This window comes from Solea senegalensis, unplaced genomic scaffold (genome assembly GCF_019176455.1).
Source record: "Solea senegalensis isolate Sse05_10M unplaced genomic scaffold, IFAPA_SoseM_1 scf7180000015300, whole genome shotgun sequence".
Classification (NCBI taxonomy): Eukaryota; Metazoa; Chordata; class Actinopteri; order Pleuronectiformes; family Soleidae; genus Solea; species Solea senegalensis.
In genome coordinates this window covers 62,415-82,904 of record NW_025321288.1, presented here as the reverse complement: position 1 = coordinate 82,904, position 20,490 = coordinate 62,415, and the positions used below count along the sequence as shown (strand labels likewise).

The 20,490-nt window shown below is 41.1% G+C and overlaps 1 protein-coding gene across 1 annotated transcript; it reads left to right on the top strand.

The window, feature by feature from the left end:
* The first annotated feature begins 364 nt into the window (after positions 1-364).
* On the top strand, positions 365-19,097 carry ephx4 (epoxide hydrolase 4). The gene is made up of 7 exons (XM_044017329.1): positions 365-1,017; positions 3,682-3,767; positions 6,892-7,049; positions 9,161-9,289; positions 12,723-12,826; positions 13,832-13,980; positions 18,283-19,097. Exons 1-7 carry the CDS (start codon positions 775-777, stop codon positions 18,521-18,523), a joined length of 1,110 nt encoding a protein of 369 aa, XP_043873264.1. The 5' UTR covers positions 365-774; the 3' UTR covers positions 18,524-19,097.
* The last annotated feature ends 1,393 nt before the right edge of the window (positions 19,098-20,490 follow it).

The following is a 20,490-nucleotide window of genomic DNA, read 5'->3' as shown; positions in this document are numbered from 1 at the left end:
GGTACAGACCTCACGTGCATGTATGAGCCTGTAAGTCCGTCCATTGGAGACGTTAATCGTCTCTTCTTGGAGTGACGTAAATCCTGTGGATGTCATTGAAATGGATCTGTTGCCGTAAATCCCAGCTCCAAACTTCCGAGTTCTGATGTAAATGGAACGCAACTCCTCTGGTGCTAGACTCTGTGTGGTGGTGGGCGGGGCCATGAATGAAGCAATTGAACATGTTTCCTTAATCTCATGACATGTCAGGATTATTTATTACTTGATAAAATACATTTCTTACCCATAACCCCTTGCACATCTCGTTTTGTGTATGAATGTCAACATTTTTTTTTTTTTTACCAAAAAAGCGGAACTATCCCTTTAACACTGTTGTTGCCATAACAGCGGCGCTGTGCAGTGATTTCAGCCGCTCTCTCCTCACACTCTGTCCGCTCCGCTGCAGAGACGGACGCGGTGTCATCAACAACAACAACAACAACAACAACAACAACAACCGCCGCTGTCACACACGCACGCGTGGACTCTGACGTGATGGTCGTGCTGTCGGCAGCGTCCCGTTCAGCCTCAGCCTCCCCCGTGTGCGGGGATCCTCCCTTCACTCCACACACGCGCCTGTGCGGCGGCTGCTGACGGACACAGCGGCTTTGTCCGAGCAGCGTCAGCGCGCGCGCGCACACACACACACACACGCACGCACGCACGCGCTGATCGATCAGTTAATCGATAAGGTATCAGAGGTGATCCGGATCCACTCCCTGCGGCGATGTAAAGATGGCGAGAGTGCTCCACAACTTGACGGTGTTTGCGCTGAGTCTTGCGCAGAACATCAGAGGAGCGGGCTTCTGGTCGCTGGTCTACGGTTATTGCGCGCTGTGCAGCGTGGTGGCGCTGTTCAAACTTTGGTGGAGCTTCCTCCTCAGGCCCACGACCACCTTTCAGTGGACCGTGCGTGACTGTCCGCCCGCGTGTCTGAATGACACGTCCTTGGGAACCCACTGTTATGTTCGCATCAAGGTAAGACACGCGCGCGCTCACACACACCTACATGTGAAAGGGAAAGTGTGTGTGTGTGTGTGTGTGTGTTTGTTATCTATGACATTTTCAGCTTCACTGATCAAACATGTGGTTAATTATGAATATGAATATTTGTAATCAATGAATCTGTTGATTGTTTGCTCGATTAATCAATTTGATCATTTCATTTTTTTTTAACATTTTCATATTTTCTTAAACCGTTCAGTCACTTATCAAAAATAGTTGTCAATACATTTTTCAACAATTAATCGATTCATTGATTTATTGTTTATCCAAATGAATGGAAGTCAATGGAGAGTCCTCTCAAGAATAGCTGCACAAACCATTGTGTGTGTGTTCAGGACCTTTTCTGGCATCAACACTGATCATTAGTGGCCATGGAGACCGAAACCAGGTCCTAATGAGACAGAGGAACTGGTTACTGTTGGTTAGTTGTGGTTATGGTTAAGGTTAGAAATGAACTAGGTCAGGAATGAGGGCTACAACGTCATACTCCTTTTATCCTTTGATTACTTTCTCAATAAATCCATTAGTCATTTGATGTAAATGTGTGTGTGTGTGCTTGTATTTGTTACCTGTTGTTCTGGCATAAACACTGACCATTAGTCGTCATGGAGACCAGTCATAATGAAGCAGTATGTCATTTCCACAGAACTGGTTAAGTTTAGGATGAAGATTTGAATCGTGGTGAGGTTAATGTTGTCATTAACTGGTTATAATTAAGATTAGGGATAAAACTGTATTTTCTAACCATTATATATATTATTATCATTATTATTATTATTATTATTATTATTATTATTATTATTATTATTATAACCATTAGTGTATGTCAAACGTCTTGTTTTGTTCACAAACCAAAATGATTCACTTTTAATGATTTCTTTGTTATGTGGAGCAAAGAAAAAAAGAAAATAATCACATTTAAGAAATCAATCAGAAATCAATCAAAAACTTCAAACCAATGAAGCGATTATCAAAATAGTTGACGCTTAATTTAGAAATCGACTAATAATCGATGAATCGAGTAATTGTTTGAGCTCTATTGTCATTATATGCACTTTGGTCCACTGTGGTTGTTTTACAGCTACAGAATATGCTGAGGATTGTGTTTTCAGTAGTTTCAGTAGTTTGAGAAAACCATAAACAGCAGAAGCATAATATACTTCAATATACAACAAACGATATTTACAATCTTAATGAGTCGCAGGCAGTGGCAGAAAAACAAGCTGTATTTTGTGTACGTGTCAAAAGTAACCGCAGCAGATGATTCACTATATTACTATAATTACAGCAGTGCATCGTGATCAGTGAAGCATTTTAATGTGTGTTCTCTGGCAGACGACACCGTGTGCACATCACTTTTACACACACACACACATCAGTGTTCGAGAATTGTGTCCTCTGCATTTGACTCAGCCCTTGACCTGTGTTGGGACGTGAACCAGCAACCCTCTCGTCACAAGCCCATTCCCCTCTCGCTTGTCCATCGGCTGCCTGATCTTTAGTTCAATTACTCGATGAATCGCTTTGAAGCTTTTTTCATGATTTAGCTTCTTAAATGTGAATTTCTTTGCTCCAGATAACAAATCAATCATTAAAACGGAGACAAAAACAATACGTTTGAGAACCTCCTTATTTGTGAATCGACATTTTTCAACATTTTATGGACCAAACGATTGTTACGGACCGAACAATCGAGAAAATAATTCACAGATGAATCGATTATGAAAATAATCCTTAGTTGGAGCTCGAGCAGAAACTATTAAATGTAGTATTATTAACTCCTACCAATGCTGCAGGTGTGTGCAGTATTACACATTGGAATATAATATAATTATTTATTATGAAAATCTTTTTAAAAAGAGTCAAATTATGATTCAGAGCAGAGCATGTTTGGATATGTGAAGGATATGGGAACTCCTCTCAGGTCAATGTTTTTGGATGGTGACTCTCTGTCCTAAGTCCCTCCCACCAGATGACTATGGACAGACCTGATGCTGTGTTCACAAATGTAATCGTGGGACGTCTTTACATACAAAGACATACAAAGAAATCTATCGCGTCTGTCGCTCTGCGTCACGTACGTGCCAGACTCTGGAGGAGAGATTGATTATTTCTGTGTGCCGTCACCTGGAGACAGAATTATTATTGTTATTATTATTATTATTATTATTATTATTAGAATAACCTTTATTTAAACTCGGTAATATATTGAGGAACAACCTCATTTACAATATAGCTGAGACAAAACATTTGAGGGCGAGACGAAACCTTTTCACCAGAGAAGCCAGAGAATTATTATTATTATAACACATTATATCAGCCAGCCTTACAGAAATATTGATTAAAGAATATTCACCACCTCACACAGCCCTTATTTACATTAGGAGAAAAGATTATTATGGAATAGTTGATCAATAGTGACAAAAAATATCTTGCCTACCCAGGCTTTCATTTCTATATAACACTTGAAACACATGATTGGAAATGTCCAATAAGCTTTGGAGTAAGAAAATGAACTATCAGTGTCTTGCTCTCCTAATAATCACCATGAGGCTGCACATTTTAGAACTGCTGAGTCGGTCTTTTCAGTCCGTCCTCTTGTGTTAATGTGTGTGTGTGTGTCTTCTGTCCTCTCAGGAGTCTGGTCTTAGGTTCCATTATGTCGCTGCTGGAGAGAGAGGAAAGCCACTCATGCTGTTCTTACACGGCTTCCCTGAGTTCTGGTAAGTCAACGTGTCCTTAGATCCAGTCCATAAAATATATATATGTATATATATATATATGTATATATATATATATATATGTATATATATATATATATATATATATATATATATATATATATATATAAGAGCTGGGCATAGATTAATTTTTTTAATCTAGATTAATCTCACTGCAATCTTGGAGTTAATCTAGATTAATCTAGATTAAAATGGCTCATTTGAATTCTTCTTCTGCTAAGTGGCGCTCCTCTGTTTTCATCACACCTAACATTAGGAGTAGGACAGAAAAAGTATATCAGAGTAAGATTGCTAGTAGTAGTAGGAAACTATCAGCAACTAATCAGCAAAACGTTGATAACGTTAGCTAAAGCTATACCGCGTGAAGTTAGTTTCAGGTTGGATATTCATTCAGACAGTTGTCGGACGCGACGGTTTGATATCCAACCTGAAACCATTTTCACCGTGGTAAATTACATAGACCGTTATAAAACAAAAAATGACAATAAATTACATAACGTAACGTTACCTACATCCGCGCTCAGCCAGGTCAGAGCCTTCTGGGCCAGGTATACATCCGCGCTAACATATCAAAGTGAAATTCATAGCTTGCTCACTATGTGGACCCAGGTCCCAGACCCACCTTTGAGAATAGATTAACGGCGATAATTTTCTTATCGCGCGATAAGAGTCTCGCGTTAACGCAGCACGTTAACGCCGTTAACGGCCCAGCACTAATATATACATACATATATATATACATATATATGTATGTATATATATATATATATATATATATATATATATATATATATATATATATATATATATATATATTGGGTTGACCTACAACCAATCAGACCAATGACCAGTGACGTGTGCAGAGCGAGTCCCAGCTGACATTGGCGAGGTCACGGTGAAGTGACAGAGACCATTCACTCTCACACACTGTGAGTCCAAGTGAGTCCACTGCATGTTTGTGGACTGTGGGACGATGCTGGAGAACACGGAGCAAATCCACGCTCACATGGGGCTTACATGCAAACTCCACACAGGAAAACTGGGATCCAAACCGATATTAACTCCCAATATTAATTTCATAGCAGTTGGTGGAAATACACATAAATAGCATTAGCAGTTAGCAGTGGCGGTTGCTGGTCTTTGAAAATCTAAATCTTATACTTTATTAATCCCCTTAGGGAAATTATTCTTTCTCTGCATGTGACCCATCCTAGAATTAGGAGCAGTGGGCAGCCACACTGAGTTGCGCCCGGGGAGCAATGGGGGTTGGCCCTTTGACTTGGTGGGGATTTGAACCAGTGACCCTCCAGTTGCAAGCCAACTTCCCTTTCCACTTGGTCACGCGCTGAAACCGGGGACGCTCGTTTCCATCCCAGTTTTTATTCATCAGAACATCAGTTAAGTTCATGAATAAGATCATCACAAGTCATGGAGAAAGATGCAACTCTCCATTGAGGTGTAAAGTAAGTAAATCACAAAGACTGTATGTTGGTGAGCGAGACATGATTTCTACAGAAATATTAAACCTCCTCCTCCTCCTCTGCTCCTCCTTCTCCTCTGCTCCTCGTTGCACAACATTCCTCTTGATGAATGACGTATGACTATGATAATGTTGCAATGGTCTGGTGACTGGTTGTGTGTTTGGGCCATGCACCGTAGGGCTGACCTACTTTCTCTGGAGTGCAATGAGGCTCACCTGGCTGCAATCCACACACCTGACTCCTATCTACTCCTCCCCCTCCCTCCACTATGTAGGACAGCTCACACTCCAGTGCCAGATACGGTCCGTCCAGTGCAGGGTGTCGTACTAGTTTTCCTTCAGTGTCTCCTGTCACTCTTCACCTGCCAAGACATCCTCCAGTGCAAGAGTCTTCTTTAGTTTTCTTTTATAAAAATCAACTAGAGCTGCAAATAACAATTATCTTCTGGATGAATCGTTTGGTAAAACCTTAACAACCTGGAAATGATGATGTTCTCAAATGTCTTGTTTTGTCCACAAACCAAAATGATTTGAATGATTTCTTTGTTATCCAGAGCAAAGAAATTAAGAAAATATTCACATTTAAGAAGCTTAAACAATCGGAAATCGTGTTTTAATCATGAAAAAAAGCTTGAAATCGATGAATCGATTAATTGTTTCAGCTCTAAAATTGTTGAACTTTCCTTCTGAGTCTCTAACCTTTTGGGTCCACTCAGTCCTCCAGGCCATGTTGACCCATCACTCGTCCACAGCCTCCATTCGATTCTATAATGTGTCGCTAAATGCGCTTGGTAACATCTCTGCATCTCTGCATCTCTGCATCTCTGCATCTCTGGCTGACGGGGTTGACTTATTGAAAACCAGGGAGTTTTTACCAGTCGTTTGCTGTTCCTTCCGCGGGTCACGTCTGTAGAATTTCTTCCTCGGTTCTAACATTTCATTTCTGAATCGGACACAAAACAGATCCACACCAGCACAGAGACGTTAGAGAGGGAAACTGGGTCTGAAGCATGTGTCGCCTTCTCCTCCTGATGTGAAATGAAAGATGGATCCTGGATTGAGGCCAAAGGGGGGCGTCGTCCATATCACCATCTAAGCTGCTGACAGCACAGAGACTAACTCTTGGTAGATGGAGCTCGTTTGCTGAATTCTTCTCCAAGGAATAAAGAGAGAGAGAGACGGAGAGAGAGAACACTTAACACTTCAATGTGCTAATTCCCTCTGACAAATGAGAGTGTGTGTGTGTGTGTGTGTGTGTGTGTCTGAGGGGGTTTAAATTCACTTTTGAATCCTCACATGGGCAGTTTTACTGCTGGGATCTTGTCCTGACTCATCACAATCACAGCCACGCTTCTTCATCTTCCTTCCTCACAGTCAGCAGAGGAAGAGGAGAGGGACTGATGAGGTCTGATGAGGATCCTCTCCCAGATCCTTAAAGGTCCAATGTGTAACACTTAGTGAAGTTTACTGGCAGAGTACATCAAGGTCGTTGTAAAGAGTTTCAACCAGAGCAGATCTATAGATTTTATTTATCAAATTCAATGAGCTTAAGATTAAGATTCACACAGTGAAAATCTCTCAAAAATATCAAGAAAAACACTCTCTGCATCTCTTTGTGTCTTTCAGGTTCTCATGGCGCTACCAGCTGCGCGAGTTTAAGAGTGAATTCCGCGTGGTCGCCATCGACATGCGCGGCTACGGGGAGTCCGACCTTCCGCTCTCCGCTGACAGTTACCGCTTCGACTTCCTGGTCACTGACGTCAAGGACATCGTGGAGTATTTAGGTGAGAGAACACGGGAGATGCTGCATGTTCTGACATCTTTGTCGTAGAATGTGTGCGACTGAAGACTTGGATTTTCCCAGAGAGTCGAGATGATTCACAACAAACAACCTGCAAGTTTTATGGGTTTTATGAGCGGAAAAAAGGAAGCCTGAGGGCCCCAACCCGAGGGTCCGGTCGGTCGTTGAGAACTCTAGGCCACAGTGACATAAATGAATAGTAATCATCTTTATGTTGCATATAAAAGTAGAAAAATACAACTCACTTCCTTTCCCTTTGACTATTTCAAAATAAAAGTCTGTCTGTGTTTCACTGGTTGAATGCTATTAAAGGGCTCATATAAATGTTGCTCCTGTAATGTTGCAGACTCTCACTGTAACAATCCAAGCCATTTATTGTCTCTTTTTCATGGATATAACTCTGCCACGATTGCCCTGTAACATTACACTGTATATATATATATATATATATATATATATATATATATACTGCGAGGCGATCTGCACGACCAATTATTGTAAGTAATATTCACATACACACCCACATTTGTAAATATAGGGCCAAACTAGTGCAAAAGAAAGGAAAGGAACTTTATTCAGATGTGACATTCTGCTTCAGCGTTTCTGTTTCTGAGGCTGTTTCTCATCTTAGCTCCGATTCTGTCATCAGTTTTCTGAAATATGGTTGTATGAGTAAAATTGATGTTCAATTACCGTCAAGGTTTGTGGCGCTACCTCACCTTCTATCTAAGTGCATGGAGAGACTAAAAAGAGTCTGGTAACATATTTTGTATAACTTTGATATTGATTATAGCTGTTAACTAGGAGTGGAACGGTTCACTAAATCCACACTTCGGTTCATAGCAGGGTTTTGGGCTCACAGTTTTCGGTTTGGTTGTTTTTGTACACTCTACAAATACCATGTATCAGATCTATAGCCTAATAATTCGATTTTTCTTTTTTTTTATCAGATATTATGTCATGCCATCATGTAAAACCTGAAATAATGAGTCAGCTTGATTAGGGATTAGGGATTAGGGAAGCACATCATTGTAACAATCCAGAGATTTTGAGACATTGCTGCATTTACACGTGTATATATATATATATATATATATATATATATATATCTATATATATATATATATATATATATATAGATATATATATATATATATATATATATATAAATATATTCTGGTTTCCATTCCATTCAGTGCGTCACAAAGATGCTGTGGCTTTCATAAAGTGGGCGGGTCTGCAAAACGGAGCTTTTCATCTTCTTCTCTGAATTTATGTAACGAGCAGTCACAGTTAGAACACTTTCAGTGGCCCTGGAGCTCCATCCATCTGTAGTAAGAGCCACGTAAGCTGGTACGGCACTATTGGGATGGCTCAAGTACTTTCATCATATGCTGAAATCCTGCATCCTCCACCACGACATAAGGCTGCATATCTTTCACTATAAACACCCCCGTTGCTTTACTTACTTTACTGTCTGACTCTCACTGAGTGTCTGTTTAAATGCTGCATGGAGCAGAAGCTGGAACCTCGCCCGAGCAGCTACTAAAAAAAGTACCTGGTACCAGGTGAATAGAAGAATAGAATAGAATAGTAATTTGGGTGCCACTCCCTTGGTGCAAAATACAATATATAAATAACAATTTTAAAGAGAAAATAGAAATATTAACAATAAAATAAGAATATGAAATGTTGTTTACATTTTTTCCAGAAACTATGACTATGTATAAATTAACATAAGATAACAAAATATAGCAACAAGACCGGTGTAAAAACAGAAAAAAAGAAGGCACTTTAAAAGAGAGAAGTGATTGTCCTGTGTTTGTGTAAACAAAGTGACTGAGGTGGAAACACAACTTAACCGTGCCGTGCCGAGGCGAGGCGAAGTGGTGGAAACACGCCATATGTGGGTAAATGGTGTGATTCTGGGATAGGATGGATGGTCTCTGTGACCTTGATCTGCACATGGCACTATGTCGTGTAATACATCCATCCAATGTCTTCAGCAACAATGAAACCAGAACGATATTGATTTAAATAATAATCTACGTGTCATTATCATCCTCACATCATCGTGTGCTTCTCTCTCTGAAGGTTACAACAGATGCTGCCTCGTGGGTCATGACTGGGGCGGAACCATCGCCTGGCTCTTTGCCATTCATTACCCAGAGATGGTGACCAAACTCATCGTCCTCAACTCTCCTCACCCGTCTGTGTTCACAGGTACAATTCCACCCAAAAGACATCATCATCATCATCATCATCATCATCATCATGTTTCCTCTCTGCTTTGGTTCCTGGATTATCGCCACGATTATGATCTCATTAATTAAGAAACGTTATGACGTTCAATTCCGTGTTTGCTTCCGTCTGAAATCAAATCATCTTCTGCCGTAAGGGGAAGAAGACGATGATGAGAAGTTAATTACAGGGATAATGTGAAGCTGGAACAGACCTGTCACGGCCTTTAAGTAACTCCACTGTGTCTTTCTCTGAAAACACACCTCTTACCTCGTATCTATTATCTGTATCCTTGTTCTCTGTGTGTTTGATGGATGTTGTCCAAAAACGAATGAAACTTAACTTAATCAAAAACTCTTCTCCACATTAGCATTTTTGTGATTTTCCGAATTCATGAGATATATTTGCATTGAATAGCTTTATTTTACTGATTTAACAATGTAATCTTCTTCTTCTTTTCCTTTGGGCTGCTCCCTTCAGGGGTCGCCACAGCGAATCAAACCTCCTCCATCTCACCCTGTTCTCTGTATCCTCCTCTCTCACACCAACTAACTTCATGTCCTCTTTCACTCGATCCATAAACCTTATCTTTGGTCTTCCTCTAGACCTCCTGCCTGGCAGTTCCAACCCCAGCATCCTTCTACCAATATACTCACTATCCCTCCTCTGTACATGACCAAACCATCTCACTCTGGCCTCTCTGACCTTATCTCCAGAACATCTAACATGTGCTGTTCCTCTGATTGACTCGAACCTCAACATCTTCATCTCTGCTACCTCCAGCTTTGCTTCCTGTCTTTTCCTCTCTAGACCAAACAGCATCACTGGTCTCACCACTGTCTTGTATATCTTTCCTTTCATTCTGGCTGATACTCTTTTATCACACATGACACTTTTCTCCACCCATTCCAACCAGCTTGAACATGTTTCTTCACCTCTTTCCCACAATCTCCACTGCTCTGGACTGTTGACCCTAAATACTTAAAATCCTCCACCTTCTTTATCTCCACTCCCTGTAGCCTCATGGTTCCACTTGGGTTCCTCTCATTCACACACACATATATTGTGTCTTGCTGCGACTAACCTTCATTCCTCTCCTTTCTAGAGCATATCTCCACCTCTGGAGCTTTTCCTCCCCCTAGTCTCTGCTCTCACCACAGATCACAATGTCATCTGCAAACATCATAGTCCATGGAGATTCCTGTCTAACCTCATCTGTCAGTCTGTCCATCACCACCGCAAACAAGAAGGGAACCCTGATGTAGTCCCACCTCCACCTTGAACACACCTCACCGCTGTCTCACAGTTGTCATACATGTCCTGCACCAGTCTCACTCCAGACTTCCTCATACAGTACCATAGTTCCTCTCTCTTTGTCCAGATCTACAAAGACACAATGCAGCTCCCTCTGACCTTCTCTGTATTTGTCTACCAGCATTCTTAAAGCAAATACTACATCTGTAGTACTCTTTCTGGACATGAAACCATACTGTTGCTCACAAAGGCTTAACTTCATTGTATGGCTCATCATCTTTATTCCTCTATAGTTACATCTCTCTTATTCTTAAAAATGGGCACCATCACACTTCTTCTCCATTCCTCAGGCATCCCCTCACTCTCTAAGATCCTGTTGAATAGTCTAACCAGAAACTCTACTGCCTCCTCTCCTAGACACTTCCATACCTCCACAGGTATATCATCAGGACCAACTGCCTTTCCATTCTTCATCCTCTTCAGTGCCCCCCTCACTTCGTCTTTACTAATCTCTGCTACTCCATGCTTCACAGTAGTCACCTCTTCTACCCTTTGCTCTCTTTCATTTTCCTCATTCATTAGCTCTTTCCATCTTCCCTTTACTTCTGTGGCACCTGTCAACACATGTCCCTCTCTGTCCTTCATCACCTGAACCTGCTGGACGTCTTTCCCATCTCTATCTCTCTGTTTTGCCAACCTGTATAAATCATCTCTCCCTCCTTACTTTCCAACCTAACATACAAGTCATCATACGCCCTTTGTTTGGCCTTTGCGACCTCTACCTTGACCTTGTGCTGCACCTCCCTGTACTCCTGTCTGCTCTCTTCAGTCTCCTCAGTGTCCCACTTTTTCTTTGCTAACCTCTTTCTCTTTATATCCTCCTGCACTTCCCCATTCCACCACCAAGTCTCCTTATCTACTTTCCTTCCAGACGACACACCAAGTACTCTCCTACCTGTCTCCCTGATTACATTAGCTGTAGTCAGCTCTCTCTGACCACCCAGATTCTTTCTCAACTCCTCCCTGAAAACCACAGAACAGTCCTCTCTTTTCAGCTTCCACCACTTTGTCCTTTGTTCTGTCTTTGTCCTCTTCGTCTTCCTTGTCACCAGATTCATCCTATGCTGACTTGCTACACTCTCACCCACCACTACCTTGCAGTCACTGATCTCCTTCAGATGACATGGTCTATACAAGATGTAGTCTACCTGTGTGCTCCTACCTCCACTCTTATAAGTCACCCTATGCTCATGACTCTTCTGGAAAAAAGGATTCACTCCAGCCATTTCCATCCTTGTGGCAAAGTCTACCACCATCTGTCCCTCTGTGTTCCTGTCTTGGTTACCAAACCTGCCCATCACTTCTTCATCACCTCTATTTCCTGCACCAACATGTCCATTGACGTCTGCACCAATTACAACTCTCTCACCTCTGGGGATATTCTGCATCACTTCATCTAACTCACTCCAGAATGTTTCCTTCTCCTCTAATTCACATCCCACCTGTGGGGCATAGCCACTAATAACATTTAACATCACACCTTCAATTTCAAGCTTCAGACTCATCAGTCTATCTGACACTCTTTTCACTTCCAGGACATTCCTAACAAACTCCTCCTTTAGGATAACCCCTCCTCCATTTCTCTTCCTATCAATACCATAGTAGTACAATAGTAGTACCTTTCCACCTGGTCTCCTGGACACACAGTATGTCCACCTTCCTTCTCTGCATCATGTCACTCAACTCTCTAGCTTTTCCCGTCATCGTCCCAACATTCAAAGTCTCTTCTCTCAGTCCCAGACTCTTGTCTTTCCTCTTTTCTCTCTCTTTCTGAACCCGCCTTCCTCCTCTCCTCCTTCGACTTCAACCCACAGCAGCCCAATTTAATGTAAAAACAATGTAATGTCCCCTTAACAAAGATTTAAACTGAGTTTTTCTGAACTAAAAGTGTCCTATGAAATAACTTAAGAATCAACAATATCATTTCCTTTAAGATTTTTTAAAATGAACTCCTTGATTCAGGTAAACAGCAGACAATACTTGATAATCAAACTCAGCATTCTCAGAACTATAGAATGATATAATGTTCATTTGTGTTTTTTAAAGACTTTATTAATGAAATGAGTTTGGATTGAACTTCACTTCACTCTTCTCTTCCTAGATTACGCTCTTCGTCACCCGAGCCAGTTGCTGAAATCCAGTCATTTCTTTTTCTTCCAGCTCCCTCGCTTCCCAGAGCTCATGCTCTCCATCAATGATTTCAAGGTGCCCTGTTGTGTGTGTGTGTGTGTGTCTGTCTATTTTTAGATATCAGTGCAGTCTGTAAAAATAAGCTGCTCTTAGATCCGTAGACATGACCAGCAGCTATAAATAACCCAAATCATTATTAAATCACGTCTTGAGAAGAGTCAGGTCAGTCTCGGAACTGAAAAATTTAATTTTCGGCTTATTTGAACCGTAAAAGGGCCAGAAAATATCCTCTGAGTAAGTGCTTTTGCCCATTTTTCCAGAACACTTGGAACAGTAGAAAAACAAAAAGAGTTTTATTGAGACAAAACAATGTAGATGTACATGAATCACAGATTTTACATTTTAATATTGAAATTTGAACAGTATAAAACATACTTCCAATAGACTTTTTTCAAGTATCTATCTCAAAATGTGATATTTGATCAAATTCGATGTTATTTAACTCCAGATGTGGAAAGAAAGGCAATTATTCTTTTCATTTGTTCACTCCTGCACAGCTTAGATTTAGTTACATTTCCATTTAAAAATGATAATTGTGATAATGAAAATTACATTTTTATAAAATAGTGCTTTTGTATGTAAATGTTACTGTTAAAAAAAAAGAAAAGAAAAGAAAAAAAAGGACCATTGGCCCCCGGGAAATCTTCACATTATCAAATATGGTCGTCGTCTGGACCCCCCGAGCTTATATGGTCTGATAGATGAAGACGAGTCTTCTGCATGGAGTTGGCAACTCACAATCACTTTGTGTAACAAAAAAAGTGCATTTCGTGTTAAAAAGTGTTAGTTTAGCCTGTTATTTCTAGTTTTCCCAAACTTGCAAAAATAAAAAACTGCACGTGTCAGACGTGGAAATACAGTTTATTACTGTTGAGCCGGCAGAAAGTCTGCGTGCCAGAGGTTTGACTGAAGGTCAAAAGAGCAACTGAACTCCATATTTCTCTCTGACACTTCAATGATGTAAACGTCTGCTGCATCAGATTCCACCACTGTCGTATAAGCTGTGTGTTCCTGCTGCAGGCTCTGAAGGCTCTGTTTACCAGCCGCAGCACAGGGATCGGGAGGAAAGGCCGCTGGCTCACAGCTGAGGACTTAGAGGCGTATCTGTACGCACTGTCACAGCCCGGAGCTCTAACTGGAGCTCTCAACTACTACAGGAACGTCTTCAGGTGAGGAAAGACTGACTCCTGGTCAAGTTGTAACCCACGAAACTCTCATGTGTTTTCACAAAACATGAAGGTTTGGAGGTGGCAGGTTGTTATTATTATTATTAGAACGTGTGAAATCAAGCAAGTGTGGGCTCATGGGAATAGTTGTTTGGCTTCAGAGCAAACAGCAATAAGTCATTCATGACAAATACACACATTAAATGAAGAAGACAACACACTGGCTTCTCACGCTGAAGTTTCCTAGTTTATCCTGGAAGTCATAGCAGAGACGATAAAGTGGTAATGTTATTTAAAAGGCGAACAAAACAAAACGCTCTGTTATCTGTGGGGGGATCTGATGTCATTCTGTGGATTTAAATTGTGTTTTTTTCTTAGACGTGTCTTGTTTTGAGAGATTTTAATGTAGCACACTATATTTGTGTGTATGATGTAAACTTTGCAAATACTTTGTGCTCCACTGCACACTGACTAGCACTAATCTTCTGACAGTGCCAATTGTTGTTGTTGCAGCTGATTTAAAAGGCAATGTTTTCTTCCTTTGGACAGAATCTATATCTCCAGAACATTTAATCAAAATCTGTTCCCAATGTTTTTCACAAACATTTAAAAACATAATAAATAAACGCCTATTATATCACATATTCTACATTTTACTTTGTCCCTTTAAAAGACATTTTAGCATATATTAAGACTTTGCTTCCTGCTTACACCGGCACACGTACTGTATGTCCAGTGTACAGGTGTGTACGTCTGGAGACAGTTCTGCTTCAGAGCTGAAAAGCAGATTGTTTTCTCTAAAAAGTCAGTTTTCCACATGGCAACATCACAGTATTGGGGCAGCAGTTCAAAAGCCTAATGGTTTGTGGGTAAAGGCTGTCTCTGTGAGGGGACTGACTGTCAGGGTGGGGTGGCTGGTGTCCTCCTGCAGCACTGGCTGTAAATGTCACTGTGATGACATCAGTGTGGCTGATGTGGATCCCCAGAAACTTGAAGCAGCTGACTCTCCACTGCTGCTCCCCTGATGTGGATAGGGGCGTGTCCATGCAGCGAACTACAGGGGAGCCATGTGGGGTCTCAGCCCCCCTTAATGATACATGAGCTCCCCTGGAAACATAATTTGTGAGATTTTGGGGGGTCTCTAAAGTATTAATATAACAAAATATTGTTTTATGATTGATTTGATTCAGATTTTTCAATTCAATTCAATTCAATTTTATTTGTATAGCGCCAAATCATAACATACATTTTCTCAAGGCACTGTACATAGACAACATCAAAGAGAGCAGAGACCCCCAACAGTTCACACAATGAGCAAACACTAGGCATCAGTGGAGAGAAAAAACTCCCTCTTAACAGGAAGAAATCTCTGACAGAACCAGGCTCAGAGATGTGCGGTCATCTGCCTCGACCGATTGGGGTGAAAGGAAAAATGGGGGACAGTGGAGAGGTGGGGGACAGAAAATGGGGGGAGAGAAAGGACAAGAGGGAGATGAGGTAGAGACAGAGAGAGAGAGAGACCAGGAGCAGATACACAACAACTGTATCAGGTTACAAGTTTATACAGTTAATGATATCAGCAGTCTGAACCAGCTCTAACTATAAGCTTTATCAAAAATGAAACTTTTAAGTTTAACTTTAAATACAGAGAGAGTGTCCGCCTCCAGAACTATCATTGGAAGCTGGTTCCACGGGAGAGGAGCCTAGTAACTAAAGGCTCTGCCTCCCATTCTCCTCTTACAGACTCTGGGAACCACAAGTAAACCTGTATTTTGTGACCTAAGTGGTCTATTAGGGTGATAGGGTAAGACTAGGTCTTTCAGGTATGAAGGGGCCTGACCATTAAGTGCTTTGTACGTGAGGAGGAGGATTTTAAATTTAATTCTAAACTGTACGGGGAGCCAGTGTAGAGAAGCTAACACTGGAGTTATGTGGTCTCTCTTTCTAGTTCCTGTCAGAACTCGTGCTGCAGCATTTTGAATGAACTGAAGGATTCTAACAGACTTGTTAGAACATCCTGCTAATAAGGAGTTACAGTAATCTAATCTAGATTAACAAAAGCATGAACTAGTTTTTCAGCATCCTGTAAAGACAGAATGTTTCTAATTTTCATAATGTTCCGCAGGTGGAAGAAGGCTGTTCTGGAAATTATTCAGATTTGATGCGTGTGTGGAGGTTGGATGTGATATGTGGCTTTATGTGCTGACATAAGGAAAGTAGACGTACAGGCTTGTAACAATGGATGTGTTTTGACTAAGTCCTTCCTCTGAGGCATGTCCCATCAACACACCCCCAATAAATGTGAGCCCCACGAAAGCCATGATATAGTTTGCACACTGGGCGGTCCTCCACCCTGAAGCCTCCTGTAGTCCACAATCATCTCCTTGGTCTTGCTAAGGTTGAGTAGGAGTTGCTTCGTGTTGCACCATGATGTTGTCGCACCATGACCTCCTCCCTGTAGGCCAGGGGGGAGGTTCATCATCATTATCCATAACACAGCCAATGATGGTTGGAGGTAAAGTCACATGTGTACAGGGAGAATAACAGGGGGCTGAGGACGCGTCCCTGGGGGACCCCAGTGTTCAGAATCAGTGTAGTGGAGGTGGCGTTGCACAGAGAGGGACTGATGTGCGTGTCTCTGAGTGTTTATAGGTGGGGGTCACACACATAGTACTGTTCAATTTTGACATGTTGATGTAGGTCTTCGTTATAGACTGCGATCACTAACAACGGCTAGTCCGAGTTACGTTTGTGCTTCTCACGTGGAAAGTGGTGAACTCACTGGGGGTGAAGTCACTGCCAGTTCAGAGGTGCGATGTCAAGGGAACGTAGCATATGGATGCAGCCTCAGCCATGCGAGGTGTAGCCTACACGCATGACTGAAGCCGCCATCTGCTTCCCTCTCACATAAAGACACTGAGTGTATTTCTCAGAATAGCTTTTGTGTGATTATGTAAAGGAAATACCACTGACCCATCATACCAAGTTAGTCTTTTGTGAAGTGGCATCTCTTTCTCCTTGTGTCCGTGCTGACACTCACAGCTCAGTCAGCACCTCACAGTGCTCTCTTCGACAAAATAGAAACCATAAGTCAGCATAAAGCGCTAAAAAAATCTCTTCTGAGTTTGTTACCCCACAGGAAAATGTGTCACACACACAAACTTAACCAGGGTGCTGAGGTTCTGCCTCATTAGGACCAGGTTTTGGTCTCCATAAGGACTACTGTTTGTGACAAGGTCCGTGTTTATGACACAAAGGGTCCTAAAGAGATAACAAATATGAGCGCACACGTGTACAGACATGTATGGAAGCCCAAAAGGGTCATACATACATTTTATTTCCTGAGATAACGAGATCATTAATTTGAGAGATAATGAATGAAATGAAACCTGAGACGTGAGATTTCAATCACACGTGACGTTTCGTGCCCAGGAGCCTCGTAGCTGCTCAACTATGTAGTGAATGACAACATCAGACTCCTATAAAGCTGAAGCCTTGCTAACCGTCTTCTTCCATAGCGCACGCTAATATGTACATTATCTGTTATATTAGGGCATAAAGCTGTAAGCTATGGAATGTGATGCGGTGAACGATAGTCTCCTGCTCCTCTGACGTTGATCAATGATGAATGAATGATGTTTCCTGCAGTGATTAAATAGACTAGACCAGGGGTGTCAAACATACGGCCCGGGGGCCAGAACCGGCCCGCCAGAGGGTCCAATCCGGCCCACAGGATGAATTTGTTAAATTTTCACACTACGATTACAATCTAAACGTAATGTCAAATACAATATTTTTCACTTCCGGATACCAGTGACTAAATGTTTATGCCTTTATAGATCCAGATGTGATGTGTAAATAATACGTTTAGGCATGATATTGTTGAAATTGCACTTATATTTCTCAAGAAATTTCATGTTTTGTAAAAATATCCTTCATTAAATGTAAAAGAAAGGAGAAAAAACAGGTTATTATGCTATTATTTGACTATTTTTACTGGTACGGCCCACTTGAGATCGAATTGTGCTGTATGTGGCCCCGGGAACAAAAATGAGTTTGACACCCCTGGACTAGACTATCGTTTTGTTTTCTCAAGATCTCAAATGAATGATCTCGTTGTCACGGGAAAACAGAGGAAATAAAAGAACATCATCATTTCCAGGTTTGATGAACACCAATCAATATTTTTTAAGGTTTTCTGACATTCTGAATACCAATCGATTAATCGAGAAAATAATTGACAGATGAATCGATTATGAAAATAATCGTTAGTTGCAGCTCTCTATCTTTTCTTTGTGTCCACAGCTCCCTCCCTCTGAGCCAGAGCCACATCAGGTCTCCAGTGCTGCTGCTGTGGGGGGAGCGCGACACCTTCCTGGAGCAGGAAATGGCAGAGGCCTGCCGCCTCTACATCAGGAACCATTTCCGTCTCAACATCATCTCCGGCGCCAGTCACTGGCTGCAGCAGGACCAGCCTGACATCGTCAACACCCTCATATGGACTTTCCTCAAGGAGGGAGAAGGACGCAAAAGCTACAGGAACTAGCACCAACGCACACACCCACCCCCACCCCCACCCCCGGATAATCCCTGTGACACCGACGCAGTCATTCCTCAAGGTCTTTCATATTTCAGATATTTTTTTAAAGGTTGTTTAGGACAGAATGAAAGCACACTTCACTGGAGAGCATGGCGAGCGGTTTTTCGCAGATTCACAATATTATTTTGCACATGGCGTCCGCCTTAATGTTTGTCGGTTACAGAATCTCCACGTGACTTGTTATTGTGTGGTGCCTTTTTAACTTTGTGTAAAGATCTTCAGAGGGACGTAGTCGTGGCATTGTCCGCTTTACCCGCGCGTGTTTCTTCGAGTCGCACCACACCACTGTGGGCGCTGTAGGAGCAGTAACTCTCCCTCTCTTCTTATCAGGTAGGGTTGTGTTGTTCTCCCCTCAAACATGTAGATTATGGTTTTTTTTCTTGATCTTCCTGTAAAGAAATGTCAGTGATGCTTGTCTATTGTACTTATTTTCTATCTTTTTCCTACTCACTGCATTTTGAAATTTACTGAGCCAGGTCGACACCTTTTGATTTTATAAATAAACTGAGTACGTGTCAAATCTGCTGCTCTTGTTGTGTTTTTGGGGATAAGAATAACAGCAGAGAATAACTGTGGTTTTGTTCTTGTCTCACAACAGTCACTCAGGATGAGATGGGAAAACTTAAATATAGCACAGAGTGACACAGCAGTGACACTGTGGACAAACAACAGTGATCCATCCTCACATTCACTGCTGATCCACAACATTAAAGTAACACAGTCTAGGGTTTGCTATCTGGTATTTCCATCTTCTTGACAAGACAGTGATAAGTCCTCAAACTTCCTCCAGGAAACAAAACTATTTAGAGTGCAAACATGATGATTTCAGTGGAGCAGTGGTAGTGAGGAGCTCATCTGAAAAAACCTAAACTAAATTCACTAAACTAATAGTGTTTTTTTCCTCTTTTAATATAACACAGGGCAATACTCTTGACTGGAAATATGATTAATGATCGCTTGATCATTTCCGAAACGTACGCATTTCTCCTACTTTGGCTGTCTCTTCTGCAGTGACTGCCCTGGAGTCAGACGTACTATATGAACCCAACATAGAAGCTTATATTTCACTTTTGACCTTATTTGAAACAGTTAGTTGTTTTAAAAGCTTTTAATTATGCTTGAATCAATTCTATACTGTTCAACAATACGACAGCAAGAAAACCAAAGGTCAAACTCTCTCTCTCTCGTGTATGGTCTTACCTTTATATGTATATTGTAATTCCATGCACCATATCCTTCTCCACTTTTAGTGTGATGGGTGTGTGTGCCTATTTTAATCATGAATAGGAACTTACTTGTGTCATTGTCCACATTCATCTTCATCCATCCATCGCCCTCCATCCATCTCTTCATCCATCTAAACCATTTAGTAAGCAAAACAGAAATGAAGAGCATCATAAAAACTGAAGGATAGTTGTCAAAAACAATGGGAGGATGACAGAAAAGATTGTTTTTCAAAATCCAAAGCAAAGTGGGAGAGGTTAGGTGAACGGGTGAACGAATATCGAGGATTAGATTTGGTCATACTGGATTAAACAGTACACTTATTCATACACATAATTCAGTTCAGCATGTATGTGTGTGTGCGTGTGTGTGTGTCCTCCTATAGTTTTGCCATAGACTGAAAACATTTGTGTTTGGCATCAAAAGATGAATATGAGACATACATATATATATACATACTTTTATGTATATATATATATAAAAGTATGTATTTGCATTGGTACAAATATATATACACAAATGATATAATATAAAAGTATGTATTTGCATTGGTACAAATATATATACACAAATTATATAATATAAAAGTATGTATTTGCATTGGTACAAATATATATACACAAATGTTTTACTGTTTTGATCCACCCTCCATACCAGATGGTGGCGGTAATGCGCCACCTGTTATGTTT

Bases quoted from the DNA above. Each gene is read 5' to 3' on its own strand.
- ephx4 (XM_044017329.1), top strand. From the start codon at position 775: ATGGCGAGAGTGCTCCACAACTTGACGGTGTTTGCGCTGAGTCTTGCG. The intron at 3,768-6,891 runs GTAAGTCAACGT...TGTGTCTTTCAG, and splicing joins CACGGCTTCCCTGAGTTCTG to GTTCTCATGGCGCTACCAGC. The intron at 13,981-18,282 runs GTGAGGAAAGAC...TTGTGTCCACAG, and splicing joins TACTACAGGAACGTCTTCAG to CTCCCTCCCTCTGAGCCAGA.